This window comes from Pararge aegeria, chromosome 5 (genome assembly GCF_905163445.1).
Source record: "Pararge aegeria chromosome 5, ilParAegt1.1, whole genome shotgun sequence".
Classification (NCBI taxonomy): Eukaryota; Metazoa; Arthropoda; class Insecta; order Lepidoptera; family Nymphalidae; genus Pararge; species Pararge aegeria.
Window position 1 is genome coordinate 13047288 of NC_053184.1, and position 19952 is coordinate 13067239.

The window sequence follows — 19952 nt, forward strand, 5'->3', positions numbered from 1 at the left end:
CGGCGCATTTTTTTTTCATGACGGCGTCAAATGAAGGGGGTTTAATTGGAGGTAATAAACCCTTAATTTGACGCTGGTGCAGTTTCCGTATGCCAAACAGGCTTGGAACTTTTAAAATGTAGTAAAATTATCACAGAAAACCCACCTTAGCTAGTAAATCCTTAAAATCTTTCACGATTGGTGTAAGCCGTTTGGATTTGTCCGTGTAATAGATGACGGTGAAACGGGCCGAGGCATACCATAGTTCTAGTTCGTTGAGAGCGCTCCTCACTGACGCTTCGCTAGATGCTGAACTGCTTATTTTCTAATAAATACATAATGAACAATATAGACATTGAATACAATTCTAAATACAAACTAAATGAATGCATCGTGCATCATCATCATCATCATCATTCCAACCCATTACCGGCGCACTACAGGGCACACTTTTCAAGGTTGTGTGCTTTTAAGTATTTATAATATCACTTGCTTGAAAAGTGAAGGAAACATCGTGAGGAAAGCTGCATGCCTGAGAGTTCTCCATAATGTTCTCAAAGGTGTGTGGAGTCCACCAAGCCGCACTGGGTCAGCGTGGTGGACGCGGCTTAACCCCTTCTCATTGTGGGAGGAGACCCGTGCCCTGTAGTGGGCCGGTTTGATATGATGATGATGATGATGACAGGGCACAGCTCTCCTCTCAGAGTGAGAAGGGTTCAGTCCATAGTCCAACACGCTGGCCTAGTAAAGATTGGTAGACTTAACACGCCTTTGAGAACATTATGGAGAACTATCAGGCGGGGTTTTAATTAACCCTTAAAGCAAGTTTTATTTAATTGTATAAATTAAAAATGCACCACTTATAGCATAATTAATCAAAATTATAACTAAAACATCTTCGATTCCACCGCAACAAGTTATAGTTGCCTGAGAAGCAACATTGCCCCTTTTAATGGCCAAACGCTATGCTTCGAGTATCTCTACATGTTCACATCAGAAATGAGGAGATCCATAGAAGAACCAGAGTTACCGAGATAGCTCAAAGAGTCGAAAAGCTGTAGTGGCAGTGGGCGGGGCACGTAGTTCGGAGAACTGATGGACGTAAGGGTCCCAAGGTGCTGGAATGGCGACATCGCACCTGTAAAAACAGCGTTGGAAAACCTCAACGATGTGGACGGATGACATCAAGCGAGTTGCAAATAGCCGCTGGACCCAAGCGGTACAAGACTGTAGTATTCCCAACTCCCTACAAAAGACCTATGTCCAGCAGTGGACGTCCATTGACTGACAATATGAAGATGATGATGATTGTTTCCGGGCCCTATTTTGTCCTTATGTTATTTTTGCCACATATACAAGGCTGTAAAGGGAAAACTATGTAAATGGGGTATTACAGTATTCATCATAATGAAAAACGTCTCGTCCTCAAACTTTTTTATGAGATCAACACTGTTAGAGCTACTTTTACAGAGAAAAACAAAAAATAAAAAAATAGCCGGCAAAGGGCCACACAGAATCCAGTACAAACTGGTCTCAATTGTAAGTTGATAGCAAAAAAAAAGTTAAAAATACAATTAGAGTTACCTGCAGGGCTTTTATATTCTTCTTTATATTAAGTGACACGCTCAGTAAATGTTTGAGTTGTAGCGTTTCTGGCTTCACGTAATCCAGTTCCACAAGGCTAAACACCTCTCGCCAGTGCTTCTCCGTGAAATCAGATCCCCGCAAGTACTTTAATGATGTTGTTAAATCCTGTCATAATGAGATAAATGTAAACAAACACCCAATTTTTGGATGCATTCATTCAAGCAATTAAGCAAACACTAAGAACATGTCCCGGATTAATACAATAATCGCGGGAAAATCTTCAATCCTCGGAAAAAACGGATATTTCACTTTGACAAAGTACAATTAATGCTTTGAAATCGACCACAGATTCTCTATGATAAAGAACTAGATACATAATAATTATATCTTATATTATTCTTAGTATGGATCATCTTAATCATAAATAGTATGTACTTTGGAGTGTAAATTTATGTATTGTTTTGTTGTAATGGCGATTTCCCGTCTCTTATGAGATCACTTTTAGTGATAAAGTCACCTTTTGTCTGCAATATCTTATAAGTATTCATAGTTTTTCCTGCACAATTACAGTAAAGAAGTTTAAATAAATCAATAAAATAAATATCATGGTAAATTGTGGGATTTTATTTGTGTCTTTTCTACAAAGTTTTATTCGTTTTAACGCACTTGCTTAAATGCTTTGACATGCAAAACATTAATTGATGGAAAGGATTTTAGAATTAGACGGAATTAAAGGTATTATGATTATTAAAGAGTTCCAACAATCAATAATATATGAAATTATTTATTAATTTTCTATATACTCTTTGTACACCATTAAAAGTTTAAGGAATAGAAGAAGAATAGAACAAAGACAGAAGTAGAATACAAAAGGCGGCCTTATCGCTTAGTAGTGATCTCTGCCAGGCATTAGGATAAGAAAAACATAAGGAACACTACTGTAGTCTTATAAAATTGTATCATAGATTTAAAAAAAACTCACAGTGTAATTATCCAGTTCTTGTTTTATGAACAGAGTAATTGATGTATACGGCTCAAGTTTGGCACTCCACTGCATTATAAAGTCGTCGAGTAGATGCATTTTTTTCTGAAAAACCACCCACTCTTGTTCTCCAAGTGTTTTAAATTCTACAACAAATAAATCAATAAAATTAACAAATATCTAATTTAAAACCAATACGTTTAGTTCAGACTTTAATAAAGTGAACTCTTACCGTCGTCGTAATCTTTAAATGTAGTCCATAGATGAAGCAATTCTGTTTTTAATGATTCCGCTTCTGCCCACGATTCAGACGATTCAGTCTGTGTGTTAAACTTTTCACACTCCACCCTAAAACGAATTTACCAAGATAAATTATGTGCAATAGGACCCCTCATTTATAGGAGCGAGGGGTTTGAGGGCATAGAACACCCATGCTGTTATTAGGTATACATAGAAGAAAAACACAACATAACACTCAGGTTCGGGTGCCGATACTAACTTCTCACATTAAGACAAAGACAGGAAACATGATTTACGTGGTCCCTTAACTATTAGCACTGGTTATTTCTTAAGTCTATCATCAAGATTATTTATAAAATGAGGAGGTGCTTTATGACCGCAAGTGCTTTTATCGTATTTATTCTACGCTGATATTGTAGCTAACTCGTTTGCTAATGCCCTACGTACAATACTCAGTTGGAAATTTTTCATACTCCATTGAAACTTTTAGTTTAAAAATACATTCTTTGCGGCTCGAAGCCCTAATTTGCGAATAGCTTAATACTCACATCAACTCCTGCTTCTCGGATATAAGTTTATCGCAATGTTCCGCGGCGTCCAGAACAGAGCGACACCTTTCTACAATCTGCTCATAAGTTGCGTCGCGGGTGTCTTCGAGACGGACTTTAGCTTGACTCCAGCGCGACACCCAAGCTTCAACGCCACTTTGCAAATTCTTCCATTCGCCAGTTAGACTTGACTTCACGATTTCCGCCTGTTGGGTTATTAAAGTTTAATATTCATTCATCTCAAGTAGGCCTAACTAAATACACTTTTGAAAAGTCTATCTGTGATACTATTATTGTTTTCAAAGGCAGATTCTACCGATAAGAAAGCAGTTGTTTTTTCCAAAATAAATATTTCATAATTGAAAACGTTCATGGAGAGATGTACAACACTATGATTTGATGACGCAGATATTTACAATTCCTGTATGATCATGTTATGGATACTTATCTGCCTTAACCTTTTCATACATTCTTCAAGATCTACCTTATTGTGTAAATTAGAGCCGTAAATAAAAATTATAATAGGAAACGTCACCTGATGTTCGAACATCTGCTGTTGGCTGAGCATCTGTTCATGCAATTTGTGCCACTCACGAAATGTACTATCTAGAGTCGAGTCGCCGCCCCAAGTCCGCAACAAATGTCCTTTGCGTTTTAAGCTTTCCACCATTTTCTCCATCTACGGTTTGTGTACACATTTAAAATCTTTTGTTATTCCTTGAATCCATAATAACATTTAAAAATCTTTATCTTAATCTAAAAACGACTCTTCATTGATCTGGCCCCAAGAATATAAAATACTCGATGGAAAGGCGGTACTTAATGGGGTATTATAGTATTCATGATAACTTTTTATACCAAACTTTTATACGTTTTCGTAACACGGTGACAACCATAGCACATCAGCTTTAATTACATCTTACTAAAAAGAGATTAATTATAGGGTTAGTGTGGCAACAGAAAAAAAAGGAAAGAATTGTAGTCTTAGAACAATAATAAAGAAAGGAAACGCATATATACATCATGTGATTACATCACATGATATCAGATCATTACAGTTAGTTAAGGTCGACCTTTCTTACGTTATTTTTTATGAAAACTGTATAAATATACGTGGAATACTAACTGTAATTATATATGAAAACTGTAATAATATTCTTGGAATTAAATTCATTTCTCTTAATCGAGTATTAGTGAGCCCATTTGAGTAAAAGGGCCTTGACGTGCGGATAATATTCCATATTAGGACTCTTTAAATGCATGATTTTATGCATGATTTTATTTTTAGACCGAGAAAAAATATATTTTGGTGCCATGAATATGCTGATTTAGGGAAAAATAATAAAAAAAATAGTTTTTTTTATTATTACACTCGATTAAATATATCACCATGATAGTAATAATCCTGCAACAGCATGCATTGAACTCATACTAATAATTTTATGGTCGTTTGAATGGTATGTTGCAGTTTTACTACTTTATGCATTATGTTGCAGTTTTACTACTTTATGCATTTAAGGGATATTCAATTAAGAGGTGTAAAAGCATAAAATATTTATTTGTATTACCTCCGGCATTTTGATCCGCAATGCCTGTTGTTTAGCACTAATATCTGCCAGCTCCTTAGCGTTTTTCGGCATAGCTTTATTCTCCAACATAACCGTTGCGTTGGCCATGAACGAGTCCAAGGTGGAAGCATCATCTCGGCAGCTTGTTTGCAAGGACGCCATGAGACTGGTCCATAGGCTACGCGCTTGAGCTTCGAACTCACGCCGCAAAGTGACCGTGCCTACAGTGATCCATTCAATTTTTTCATCCTCGCTAGAAATAACAGTACAAATGTGAATTCCTAATTAAAAAAGCATTTTTCAAAACACCGACTTTTTAGTTATTCAGTTCTCAACACACGTCGGTTTTATATCAAGTGCTATAAGCGATGCAAAATGTTTTAAAGATTGATTTGCCGTTAAGCCTTTTACAAAAGGTAATAATTTTTTTTGCCAAATACCCGCTCCGGGTAAATTCTCGGAACAAAAAGTATCTTTCATATGTATTAAGGATGTCATCAAGATCTGCACAGTAGTTAAGCAGAAAATAGTTATCAATAAAACGACAGACACTTTTTTATTTTATTTATTAAGAGCACTAACAACATGCATATTAATCGTTTTTAAACATAGTACAAAAACATGGACTGATATGCACGTCAATTACAAGATAGCATTGACAAAGCGTCATGGTAAACTTAATTTGACAAAAAATTTAACTCACCAATAAGTGTTCAGTGAGTTTTTTCCCACTTTCGCATTGACATATAGCATAGAGTAGACGATAGTCTAAAGCAAGTGCGGGTGGTGGGAAGTCAGGAAAGGACTCAGACTACCCTTTCATCACCCCGATACAATTATGCAGATTTTTTTGTACATAAATCTCTAATCTCTATTTCCTTTTTCAGAAGATATAGTGCAAAAAGGACAGCACTAATTTTAGACCTGGCTATTCAGTTCAGTTCAGAGATTTGTATACAAAAGAATCGGCACCAATGTCGCAACGCTGTTTAGGCGTCGTCGGCATTCGCTAAGAGATCAAAGGCATCAAACTACTGTTCATCATCAGTTTCATCGCTCATAACGCAGTGTGGTTTCACCATGATATAAGCATGGAATGAATACACATTGGACAACTCACAACATCATTTTAGCGACCGCTTGACCATATGCTTTGCAAGCCTTAAAATTGAGCTCCCAGTCTGCGGGTTCCTTCAAATGTTCTGCACAGAGCGCGTCTAGGTCGGGCACGCAGCCCAACGCCGCACGTTGCGTCCACTTGACGCACATTCGCTCTAAGCCCGATAGCGCAGCCTCCAGTTGTGGTACTGCTTTGTTGCCCAGCCAACTATGCCTAGTGAAATCTTATTATATAGTAACCAGATGAATTGCACTTAGACACTAAGGGTTTCGTGGGTGCAATATTTAACACTACATAGTATTAACTTTATTAAGATCGAGCGAAACACAACCAAAAAAACACGTTTCTTGTACTGGCATCGCATTAATTTTTTTTTCTAGTCTCATATGAACATTTTAACTCTCAACCTATTAGGGTTCTTGAGATACAAAACGTCGACAGACAGACGGAAGGATGCACGTACGGACGGACAGATAGTAGAGGTGTATTTCTGCGTCTTTGTTTCATTCGCAAAATACGACAAGTAGTCGATGGATTGACTTGTATTTTTTTTAAAACGTTGCATTTCTATATTAAATCGATCGCTATTTATACTTCATATCCTATAGGAAATTATTTAATATAATTATTCATATATTATATCCTTCCTAAATTACCACGGGAGGAATTTAAAAATATTATATGTAAAAATAAGTCAACTAGTTTTCCTGAAATATGGGAATATTATCAGGCAACTCGCTTACTTGTGCACTATAGATGCGAAAATAGGGTTGTCATCGGCAATATTAGTCTGTAGACCCATAAAGTGTGCAGGCAAAGCCACGAGGCGCCGCAATTGTGTGTAGTGTTGAACGCGGATTTCTTCTAGCGGTGGTGACGGACGTACGGCGCGACCACTGTAAACGTTTGTATTAATTATCCTTTACGTATGGGATTCAATAAAACAGGATATAAAACGATTGTTCAAAAGTTTTTCAAACTACTCCATTCCAAAAAGTTAATTCAAGGGCTAAATTGGAACGTACGGCGCCCTTTATGTGCGCCGTATGTTCCAATACGGCGTAGTGTCTTATCAATATCAATTGTTTTTACGGCCAAAACTGGAACCAGTATTCTGCTTCTATCTTATTTTTTTTTTAATATTCTCTGTAAGCAAAAACTACAGTAATTCATTTAAAGAGAACGCAAAGGTGAATCAATGATTTTTGAATAGTTTAGTAAATCACCTTAATATCATTGGACACGCAAGGTAGAACTTCTCAATAGCTAGCCGCAACAGATATAGTGTAAATAGCGTACCAGCAACCATTACTATCTATAAACGGAAGACGCTTCCATTTTCTTTTAACATTACAATGAATTAGTCTAGTAAAAATGTACTTACCGTAATACTAAATCCACCCTCACAATCGGGATGTGAGAATGCAAAGACAGCAATGTTTTGATGTACTGGCACTCCAGAGCTTTGTATAAATGCAGATCCCAATGTGATCGCCACATCTCAGTATTTTTGTAACCGTTTGCTTCCACCTTTAAAATATTAATTTTCATGAAAAGTTATATTTTTGACATCTTGTTATTTATCTATCTGTGTGTGTGTGTGTGTGTGTGTGTCATACCTTTCTTGAGTTTTAAATTAATTACCGAACGATTGAGCTAAAATGTTGCTTACACGTATGGTTTGGACGACAGGGCCTGGTAACCATACAATAATAGCTTATTTTAATTGAAATCTAATATGGCGGATTCCCAATGATGACTGACCAAGTATTTTTTATTTACCCCAATGATATCAAATGATAGGTTTTGCCTAGAATAATAATTTAAAGCATAATTGTAAAGTATTTTCACAAAGCGATACATCTAACAAAACAGTTTTCTTTTATTTCTGCTTGGGACACTCCGTCTATATATAAACACATCAGTAGCTAAAAAATCAGTAAGCGGTACAAAGACCATTTAATTTGCATTGCACAGTATAATTTTTATTTATACTCTTCATTTGTACACCAAAAAAAAAAAAAAACAAATACACTTAAAGTTCGGAGTTTTATAAAAAGTATACTTTAATATGTATCGTTGTGTGAAAACACTCCACAATTACCGAATTAATATGTGGGTATAGATAGAGTGCGAATGAGATAGCACGACATCGTTAGCCATTTATGAATTTATTCTTTAATGGCGCGGGTGATGCATACATACATTCCAGAACTGATAGGATTTGAATCAGCGTCTATCAAACTATCGCGCCTGGAGAACTTAACTTATTCAGCCGCTCTCTTTCTTGCTTTCAAATCCCGTCAGTTCTGCATGTTTCACTTGTTCTGCATGTTAAATAAAAATAAAAACTACGTGTGACCTTTTCAATGATTTCTCTTATATCTTTGATTCCTCTCTTCCATTCTGATTGTTTTGCCAGCAGTTCTGTATCCATTAGTTTTTCAACTATACTACGTATAGCTATATGCTGGCCAGTTAGGTAAACATTCTGTAAAATCAACAATAATTAGGATTTTTTTTCAATATTAAGAACATCAATTCTGAACGAGCTAGCTCTATAATCTAAAACTCGAGTCTTATTTTAACTAACCCTTTCCCGTTTTACCTTTTGGTTTATACGTAACCCTAAACATGAACTTTATTGACAATAGTTAACTTAATGGTTCAAACAATATTTTTTACAGAAAAGAATAAGCAAAAGCAATCTAAAATAACCTATGTACCAAAATAAGCTAAATCAAATTTGGAAGTAATTCTTTGGCCAACTGCACGATGTAGGATCACCGGTAGGCTCATTAACTCTTTTGACAAATCTTTTTAAACCCCAGAACCCACGGTCCCAAAGAATCTACTTGCACAAAAATTAAACTGATATCAAGGTTTTTACAACTGCGCCACTCGGAACCGGTAGCAGCCGCACCCAACATTGACGAGGTCGCGTGGATGTGTGATACAGCGAGGGTATCGACACACGTGGCATCCCACATGCAACCTTTCCAACCTCCACGAAACGAAACGAAACTCAACGCGCGTCTCCAGGTCTCTTGCAATCGCTGCGATAGTTAAAATAAAAAGCGAAAAACAATATTTTAAAATAGATTGATTTTCTCACCTGTCCTTCTAGCTTGAGCACCATTTGCTTCAACTGTTCAGTATAGACTGCGAGTTGTTCCTCGTGGCGCCAGTACAACGGCTGGTGATCGCTAACGAGCGCCGAAAGCTCAAGAGCTGTCTGTAGCATCATGGGCCGGGTGGACGGAACCATTCGCTCGCCCAGCGTGTTGTGAAACGAGGCCACCTTCAAAAAGTAACAAAATATTAACTCAGCAGAGCAGAGAAAGGAGAGATTAAAACTCTAATTTTTTTTCTTTTATTCCACGACAAGTAAGGCCTTCACTGCGATCTGATCTGGTGGTAAGAAATGCAGTCTAAGACGGTAACGAGCTAACGAAGGCAGTTATACGAAACGACTGCCATATCCAGTGGCGTGCATAGAGGGATAGCACAGGGTATATAAAATTAAGAAAATCTTCAGTAAGAGCTATAAAACCTTAAGGGTAGACTTTTTATAACTCTTTCAATGCCAATCCTTAAGTTTTTATAACTCGGATTCGCACACCCTGTATGAACGCCACTGGCCATATCCCAAAACGGATTAGCATATTACTATCTTCTGTTTTTATATGTATAGCTTCTTTAGTTCCATAAAATAAATCCTTACTAATATTATATTTGAAAGTGTGTTCGTTTCACGTCCTTCCCTTATGCCGTCGGTTAGCAACCAATCCACTTGATTTTTGGCATGAGTTAGTTGAAAGGACGAAGAAGTAACATAGGCTTCTTTTTATTCCGAGAAAACGAACGGCTCAAAGCTAAGTTAGTTTTATATTTAACTAGTTTTTACAAATCCCGTAGGAATCATTTGGTATCCTGAGATAAAAAAATAGCCATTGTTACTCCCCGCTCTTTAAATAAACTCTATGCCAAAAATCAAGTTGTTTGATTGCTTTTTTTGGAAGGACAAACAAACAAGCACATTTTCGCTATTATAATATAAATAAGGATTCTTACCTGTTGCAAAGCTCGTGCATGCTTGAGCGGCGCAATAAGCGCTTGTAAGGCTGCCGTAGTGTTTGGGTTTGGTGCGGGGAGTCCTAAAGCCACCAACACACGCGCCTCTGACTCCGCGCGTACAAGCCGGGGGTCGTAGTTCACAACCATTAGCCGGTCGCTGCTCGAAAACTCTACCACGGGCTTCGTCTCAGATATTTGGGTCGATTGCTTTACCTCTGCCTGTAAACAAGTATGTATGTATATATATATATATATATATATATATATATATAGTAGGGATATATATATATACATATATTATATATCCCTACTGATATAATAAATGTCAATGTAAGTTTGTTTGTTACGCTTTCACTTAAAAACTACTTAATATATATATATATATATATATTTATGTATATAAGAAAGAAAAAACATTTTTGTTAAGTGTACAAACAGTACATCTTATAATAATATAGTAACTATTTCTATGTGTAACACCAGACAGAAAGGGTGTACAGCTCAGCATTTGCCATGCATTTTAGGTACATGCATGCCGCTGATTTTCAGCTGAGGCCCGAATGACGATACGGCAAATTAAATAGATAAATAAAAATAATGAAATAAATAAATAAAAATATATATATATACATATCCAAAAAAGACAAGACGTCATCATATTAATCAACCCATTACCCACTACAGGGCTAGGGGTCTCTCAGAAAGAAGACGGTTAAGGCCATAGTCCACCACACTTACCCAATGCGGTTTGGTTGGTTTCACACTCCTTTGAGAACGTTATGGAAGACTCTAAAGAACGCAGGTTAACCTAACATATTCCTTTACCGTTAAAGCAAGTGATATTTTAAATTTCCTTAATTAAAAAAGGTGCACGTGCTTCTTGCATGCCCTGTGAAGCGTTGCTCTGTTTATTAGTGATAATTTTGCACTAAAAAAAATCTTTAATATAAGTGGGTACAAAATAGCGGCGGTATAGGCGGTATTAAGTGATCTCTTCCAGACAACCTTCAGGACATTGGCACGTATATATCTATATATATATATGTGTGCGGGTATGTGTTAGGGAACTCAAAGAAAAGATTAGAAAATTTGAATAACAAATTACAATGATGAAGCAGCGACTTCAATCGTACATAATTTCAAAAACTGTGATTGAAAGATTAGTGGAAATCACAGAATTAAGAACAAACAAAAACTGTGTACATCTGTAAGCCTGTTAAGAACGATAAACAAAAAGGAGAAAGACAACATATATGATCATTTTTTGTTTTGGCATACTTTTTATGCCTGCTCGTTTTTGGAAATGTTTTTTTTGGTGAAATGCCCGCAAACTTTTGGTTATAAAGGTTTAGGTTCAAATCGTTATCCTTCGTAGCAGATAGGCGATAAGTCCTTTATTTATGTACAAATATGTAAATAGGTACCTACCTGTAGATCTCTGGACCATTCTTCATGTAATTGGGTGTACATGGTTTTAAGATCTTTGAGAACTTGAGCAGATAACTGTAACACTTCAGCGCTATTCTCGAACTCAGCCAGATAGTTTTCGGTACAATTCTTTATTTCTTTAACCTGAAAATGACGTGTAAACTTCATATTAAAGAATGACTAAGTAAAAAATATAAAATTGAAATCTCCTAAATTCCTCTGTTTGAATGTATAATCTTCGGTTGTATATGTAACTGAGCAATAATACTTTTTTCATTGCTTTGATTTTTGGCAACTACACTTTATAAACGTGACGACTCAAGTTTAAGTAATATTTACAATTTGTTTGGATACAACTGACTGACTTTAAAGGTAATAATGTTTTAAAAAATAAGGATGTATCATTCACAACTCCATTTGAAGTGAACAAGGAACATATTTGATTTTAGGACAAAAATACTTTAGCTATTCTATAAATGTTTCGCTATTTGGAAATTTGATACAATAATGTCCAATGGCCTAAACAGTCCACTGCTGGACCTTAAGGCCTTTCTCAACTGGAAGGTTTGCCCATAATCACCACGCTGGGCAGAAGGGTTGTTGATCGCAGTAGCTGGTAGTGGTAGGCTCATAGCCCAGAGGACGCTGCTGGCTGTTTTCTTATACTTCCTTAGTCGCCTCGTACGACACCCACGGAAAGTGGAGGGGGAAACCAATAATGGTTTTATGGAAACAACTAACTTTTGCTTCCATCTGCTTCGCCCACTGTACTTGTTGAACCAGCGGCGACATCTCCGCCGGTTGGTACATTTGTACATCTATCTCATCCATGTCCAACTGTGCAGGAATGGCTTTCAGCATAGACAGAAGCGAGCTTACGAATATTTCTAGCTCACTGCTCAGAGCCTGTTTCACGACTGGCCTGTTCAACAAGGTTTTGTATCTCATGAATTCGTACAGCATCTGAAATGTTAAGACAAGTACTGGTTACCTTGTAATTATTTACAATAGATGTCTGGGAAGAGTTAATTTGGATAAGGAGACATCCTTATGACCGGAGAAAGCTTTTCGCCGTAGCGGTAACAACTCTCCGAAAGAATCAGTGGTTGTAACTTTCTAAGTAATTTTGTGTTCCTGTACCCTAATCCTTTAAGTTTTGTATTAATGTCCCTTTAAAGTAAATTTTATACATTCATCTTCTTATGATAAATTTCCTATTTAAGTTAAATCCCCGTCAGGGACAATTTCGAAATTTTGGATTTGTTAGCCCGTCTATCATCTTAGGAACATTTGCTACCAGAAGATAGCAGCCATAATTTATAATAAATAAAAAAAAATTGAATCTCATTTGGAAACGTAATACACGGTTCCTTGCAAACCAAAGTAGTTAATATGTCAAGTTCCAGTGAATACGATAACATTCAATATATTATCAACCCTTTACACAAAACTATGTTTTATTGTCCACAGATATGGTGTTCAAAGTGGCTAACTGCATAGGACACGGATGGGTTTTCATCCCTATGTCCTCAATATCCCAAAAAATCACCCTTAGCGACCGGTATCTGCTTTTCCTATACAAACGCCGCGGATTTAGAACGCCTACCTTGTTCGGTGCTTACTAATTCTTACATCGTCGGTACCTTTAAAAGAAAGACTGGATAGGTATCTTCTAGGCAAGCACCTTCCCTCTTAGACCACATCTTTAACACTTTCCATCGGGTGAGATTGTGGTAAATCGCAAGTCTATTTCTAATTTTAAAACTAGACGTTACATTAAGTTTCTGGTACGAAAATAGTTTTCAGTCATCATTATAAAAAGCTCAACCTGTTTTGTCGATGCATTCTGCATCCGTGGCTTTAACTTTTCAGCAATTTTTGACTCAGTCGGTCTCAAGTTTGCAGAGAATCTAGCAAAAGCGTTTTCCCATATTTGATTTGGGTCATTGTATATCCATATATTGATATCTAAAATTTAAAAAAAACATTTTAGTAGTCATACATAAAATTATTTTGCTGTCTATTTAAGTCATAACTACAAGTTAGTATTTTGATGATTTTTGATGTAAATGTACAGAGCGGACTTACTTTTAAAAGGTTCGAACATTTTGTCGGTGTTTAATTCCGCTCTCTCGCTCTTTGTTAGTAATTTACTTAACTGATTGAAAGTGGACCTTATGTTATGTATCTGTAATATGAAAAAATGTTATTATACAAACTACTTCGATATCGAAATGTTCGAATTATGAATTTGACAGCAGCGGGCCATTTAGATACAGTGCCGTGTGGTGACGGCAGATCAGAATACAGTTACCAACACCCCTTCTCCAGAAGCGTGGTTGTCGTATGATGCAACCTCAATGCTACTACTACCTTACTGCGATCATCATCGAATCATCACACGTCTGTCAGCGTGGTGATTATGGGCAATCCTATCAATAGGAGAGGCTTTTAGTTCAGCAGTAGACTTTTATAGTCTATTGATGATAATGACACACATACATAGATAAATAATTTTTTTATTTTTTATTTTATTGATTTGACTTATAATAAATTATTTTCCTTAAAGTAGATAAAATCTTGTAGGCAACTGTCAGTAATAAGTCAAATGCCACCATTAAATATCAGTTGCATAAATAGCTATTACAAAAAATACCAAGTCCATACCTCCTTAAGTCTTGCTTCAAAATTATTACAATGTATTGGAATATAAGATTTCCCTTTCCAAGCATGAAGAGCGTAATTGGGCCAATAAGTAACAGTGAGCGAGTTACAAGCGCTGATCCATGTTTGTGCTGCATTGAGCCCTTCAGATAATAGCGCTACAATTTCGTTGTCTTTAACCCCATCGCACACAGTCCATATGTCAACATTCAACACTGCTTTTTGTAATACTGTGCAAATAACATGTCCTATAATGTAAAAGATGATAATAATTATTTAATAACTAACTAAAGCCTGTAACTTCGTTTGCATTTAATTTTCCTCATTTTAATATGGGTCCTATGTATCCTATTCCTCGAGGACGTAAGCTATTCATGCGGACATAGCCTATAGGTGTCAAATAAATTAGACACATTTAAGCTTTTGGTTACTATTAAGTATAGATAATTATGAATAAGACACGACAAGGTGGCTAAAAAAAGGAGAAGCGTTTCACTTTATACTATACTTTCAAAAAATACTTTTAAGCAGTATGTCTCTTACTGACGCCTTAAGATTGCGAGTTGAAATTAAATCAGAAGTTTTAATAAAAATTATACAAAAAAAGACTATTAAAATAAGGCCCTGAAGTGATATAAAGACGATATTCGACGGCCGATTGACGCAGTGGGCAGCGACCCTGCTATCTGATACAAAGGCCGTGGGTTCGATTCCCACAACTGAAAAATGTTTCTTTGATGAACATGAATGTTTTTCAGTGCTGGGTGTTTATATGTATATTATAAGTATTTATGTAAGTATATTATTCATAAAAATATTCATCAGACATCTTAGTACAAGCTGCGCTTACTTTGGGGCTACCTGGCGATGTGTGTATCTTCGTAATATGTTTTTTAAAGATTGTTCCTTCTCAGTGAGCTAGTGACCCCATGCTAGTAGCCGACCAAACTATCGCTTTCGCCGAAAACGTTGTCAGATAATATGTTAGATGCACTAAGCTGCGAGGGACGATATGTAACTTTTGACTTTCCTTATATACATTACGTTATACGGAAGTTTTGAATTCAACCAAAACTGAGAATTTTGAATTCAGCCGAATTCAGTTTCGGTTTTGGCCATAGAAAACAATTCTTGGTCGGTCTTTACTAGCGTTTTTTAAGTCCATATTGGATAGTGATTACTGACTACCTACATTCTTACAATGTGGAAGAAAATAGCTATTTTCCTAAGTGTTCGATTGCCGTCCAAAAACCAGCGAATCATCACCCGCCTCAGAATTAAGAACTTACCAATAATATCAAACACATGTATAATTCTATCTTGCGAATATGGGAATGCTGTGTATCTCCAAATATCATCTAATATGCCAGCGATATTCTCAACAGTATCTCTTCCTTCTTGCATAGGACTGGATTGTAGAGACCTAAAAATTAATAAAAATCATCATAAAATATGATTATACATAAAATAAAATTATTGGTAGCTATATGTAATTTCAAAATATGTTGAATACATACAACAGTTTGGGAATGTCGTTTTCAATATTTTAGATACAGCCGATTTAGGTTTAAGCTGAAACCATCTTATGCATTAAGATCCAATATGGCTACTGTACAGGAGCTTTATTTAGTTTGCAAAACCCTTATTAAAACATAATATACTAGATATGCCATGCGGCTTCGCCCGCGTATATTTCGGCACGCAGCGTACTGCTACATAGTCTATACCTATAGTCATACATGAGAATATTGACAAACATTTTTTTATCTTTCGTAAAAAATACAATTTTTTTTTAATAAAAAGTATCCTATATATAGTTTCATGATGATTGGTTAAGTAGTTTTCGCGTGAAAGCGAAACAAACAAACTTACATTCACATTTATACTTAATATTAGGAATAGGAGGATAAAATTGCAACAAAAGTGTGTAAATCATGCTTACCGAATTTCTTCACAAATATCTTCAAATAGAACACAAAATGCTGATGCTGCTTCTCTTTCTTTTTTATTAGCATCTTTGTTTTGTCCCAAAGATTTCCAGTATTCCACTTCATCATCAATAGATAATATTACTGAAAAATGACGGTTATTTCATTATTAACTGGCCGATACCCGAGACTTTGTATACGTCGAATCAGCGCGTAGCCGTAGAGCAGTCTACAACAAGCAAGCTACAGGCAAAAAACCAATATCCGTGAGACGAATTTAATAGTTTATAATAGTTTACTAGCTGTTTCCCGCGACTTCGTCCGCATTGTTTCAGTTTTCTGGGAATTTTCGCAGAAACCTTAACATATATAACCTTAACCTTAACCTTTCGTCTTTTCGGGATATTAAGTATCATATATCGATCACTAGAAAATCATATATACATAAGCTATCGTTATGCCAGATTTCTCCAGAATCGTAGCCGTGAGGCTTCACGTGCATAGGTAAGAACGGCGATTTCTAAGTAGAGTAAGATCTTCCGGGAATGTTACCCTGGTATTTTTTCCGGATAGAAAGCTATATCTGACATAAACTTTTTATCTAATAGTCTTATTATAACATGTACCTACTGTATGTTTGTCATTTACAGGTGTAACACATGAGACCAATGAAAATATTCTTTATGTTGTTCACATAATAGATAGGCAAAACAAAAATGAGGAGTAAGAACTGACATGTATACCTACTTACGTCCGTTTTCCTATTCAATCCATCTGCAATCCGTTGATAAGACGCTCAGCAAAGTTGTTTTTTGTTAAAAAATGTGCATACATATTTTTTAAATATTGGACAGAAGGAGGCGTTTACTTTGCGGAAATCCATGATATATTATGAAAATTAAGCTTAATTTACTATATGCATATTTTTTGACAATAACCACGTTGCCAAGCAATAAATCTACAGATTACGAATGTAGTAATCATTGATTACAAAGAAATGGACGATTCTTAAATTTATCATGAAATATGTCAACATCGCCATATTTCATCAAGGTCGTTTCAGTAATTGAGCCGAATGAATAGGTAACAAACAGACACACTTTTTCATAATTTATCTCCTTAACTATAAGACAAAATAACATGCTTTTTTTGTCTACAGGAGAATTTCTATGGATAATAATTTATGCCCAATAATGACGATTGAAAGTCAGACCAAAGAAGGAACTTTTTTTGCACAAAATACGTTATTGTGGCGTACATGGTTTCGTTGTTTTTTAGAAACCTACTAAAAAAGGAGACCTGTACTTTGTGTATCATCGTATTTTTCAGCCTTGTTTGACAAATTCCCTAACTTCAGGCTGATCTTATTATCACTGACATTAAATAGCGTTTATTACTTCAGAATAAAATAGCTGTTCAATAGTGAGAAAGTTAATAAAATCATTTTATCAATGACAAATAAACAAACAACTAAACAAATATTTTATCTTTATAATATAAGTATGTATACTTTTTGATCAATTAATATATAAAGTAATATTTTATTCCATATTAGACAAGTGGGTAGTTCCTGAGATTGGTGTGTTCAAACATAAGAACATACTTTTCAGCTTCATTACAGATATTATCACATAGAATTAATATTTGTGCCCTTTACCTTTCATATTCTCATCACCTTTTCCATGAGCAACTACTCTTAAGTTAGTTTGTAAGTCCAACAGATTTTTTTGAACTTTATTCGAATACAAATCGTCATCCTAAAATGATCGTTAAAATTATTGTTTAGGATACAGACACACTCAAAATTTAGAATAATATCTTACACTTAAAATAATATAAATTAGCAATATTTTGTGTATGGAGGGTAGAGGTAAGGAGAGTCATCTTATATGGGAGAAAAGTTGAAAAAGTGTCCAGTGTATGCGCTAAATAACAGTTCAAAAATCCTCCACAATGGCGCTGGTGGATGCACAGGGTATGGTATGAATGTAGCAATCGTAGATGAATTGAAGTATGCCGAGTTAAAAAATTTAATGTCATTATCGACTAAAGTAGTTAATTATTGAGAATTTCAACAACTTACGTTGTACAAAATATTGTGGTAAATATAACCTTACTTCCTTGTATCTCCATACTTTCTTGTTTATTTTTCAAGCCTACTCTAACAATATTTATATTTGGCGCTTCTTTTAAGAGTTACCCTGATGCAAATGAGGCGCCATCCTAATTTAATACATTTTGACGACACTTTTTCATATACACAGATGACTCTCCTTACCTCTACCCTCCATAATTTTGTGGCACAAGGGCGGTGTCATGATGTGTGCTAGTGCATATCACATGGTTATTTTGATAGAGCTGCCTTCAGAAATGTGGTCTCTTGTTGGGTAGAACTGGTTAAATGTTATTCTATTCCTGTTGTTTAAAGCACATTAATCACTAATCTGCACATTCATTACTATTATCACCCAATATTATTATATATTTTTATATCTCAAACTACTTAACTTAATTGTGTTTACAATCCCTCTGATAATTTAAGGAAAAAGGTGTGTGCACAGCAATGGAACATTATTCAGACTTGTAATGATTTATCAAATTAATTGTGAGAAAACTTCAGGACATACCAAGGTAAGTAAAGGACTAAAGATTTGTCTTAATATTTGGTACAACGATACTGCTACGCCACCACTCATAGTAATTATATTTATATTGTTTAAGGCATCATCCTCAAGTAGAGCTACACTGGATGTTTTGTAGAAGATTATACATTTCTTGAGATATCCTTGTATCTGTAATTATAATTTTCTCAATTAAACTTACTAATGGGAAGAGCAAAACTACTGTATGAGTAACTTTAAGCCTATTCACTAAAAAAAATGATTCTATGGTACCAAAAAAAACAATTTTCAGATATGCATACATAAAGCAAATCTGGCATGTGACAAAACTAATCCTAAAAATGTACCTTTGTAGACCTGTACCTTGTTTCAATGGCTGCTGGCGAAATGTCGCTTTCAAATTAGCAATGGATTTTATATAAATATATTTTATAAAATAAAGGTGAAATAGAGGTAAGAATTATTGAAGGAAACAAAAAAAAAAGTATGTATAATAAGGTTTGGCATATTACTTACTGGTGTTATGAAAGTTATCTTATGATCAACGCCAATGTATGTTTGAAGTACAAGAGTCTGTGCAGTGTGAAGAAAATCCATCAAGGCATCTTCATTGCTGCCTTCTACTTTTAAAGCAGGCAGATTGTAGAATTTTTCTGTATTAGGCAGGCAGGTACAGAAGTTTTAATTTTAATAATATTGTTTCACGAATTAGTAAAGAGTTAAAACTTTATATAAAAAATATTACTTACCTGTTGCACTTAAAATAAATTCTCTAATTGCAGACATGATTTTTAATATCTACAAATTTAAATTTTAAAAGTCATATTTGTTTGAATATATCTCTAAAGAAGACTCAATTTCCGTTTGAAGTTTGTTTTGATTTTGGTTGTCATAGCAACTATATAGCAACCAATGGGCAACCTTATTGGTCAAAGCTAGGTCAAAGAGTTTGAACATATTTTTATTATACAGCTTGACAGCTATTTACGGATTTGGATTCCAGCTGTCTTACTTCATAGAATAAGCCAACGTGAATATAATCGACACCGGCCCGGCCCTGAGATTTATGAGTACCTTAAAATAATGTGTGGGCTTGTATCGTAGATATAAAGAAGTAAATCTCTATTTACAGCTTGTATACTCAGAGTTCCAAGTTATACAATCACTAAACCTGTCGTACCAACGTGCATGGAAGAACTAAAAACTTTTT

At 35.3% G+C, this 19952-nt stretch overlaps 1 protein-coding gene across 1 annotated transcript in view; it reads right to left on the minus strand.

Moving 5' to 3' along the window:
* The window catches only part of LOC120623901 (cytoplasmic dynein 2 heavy chain 1), a 77930-nt gene extending 58549 nt beyond the window's left edge, over window positions 1-19381 (minus strand). Inside the window, exons 1-23 of the mRNA XM_039890189.1 lie at window positions 19259-19381; window positions 18749-18913; window positions 17779-17878; window positions 16136-16265; window positions 15483-15616; window positions 14197-14441; window positions 13618-13717; window positions 13358-13497; window positions 12271-12492; window positions 11530-11673; window positions 10099-10320; window positions 9140-9325; window positions 8387-8515; window positions 7409-7554; window positions 6768-6920; window positions 6025-6237; window positions 4905-5157; window positions 3872-4015; window positions 3337-3542; window positions 2781-2896; window positions 2549-2694; window positions 1564-1731; window positions 146-304 (exon numbers count right to left, since the gene is read on the minus strand). Of these exons, the coding sequence (XP_039746123.1) occupies window positions 146-304; window positions 1564-1731; window positions 2549-2694; window positions 2781-2896; window positions 3337-3542; window positions 3872-4015; window positions 4905-5157; window positions 6025-6237; window positions 6768-6920; window positions 7409-7554; window positions 8387-8515; window positions 9140-9325; window positions 10099-10320; window positions 11530-11673; window positions 12271-12492; window positions 13358-13497; window positions 13618-13717; window positions 14197-14441; window positions 15483-15616; window positions 16136-16265; window positions 17779-17878; window positions 18749-18913; window positions 19259-19339 (3702 nt within the window). The 5' untranslated portion in view covers window positions 19340-19381. The remainder of the gene's footprint in view (window positions 1-145; window positions 305-1563; window positions 1732-2548; window positions 2695-2780; window positions 2897-3336; window positions 3543-3871; window positions 4016-4904; window positions 5158-6024; window positions 6238-6767; window positions 6921-7408; window positions 7555-8386; window positions 8516-9139; window positions 9326-10098; window positions 10321-11529; window positions 11674-12270; window positions 12493-13357; window positions 13498-13617; window positions 13718-14196; window positions 14442-15482; window positions 15617-16135; window positions 16266-17778; window positions 17879-18748; window positions 18914-19258) is intronic.
* Window positions 19382-19952: the final 571 nt, after the last annotated feature.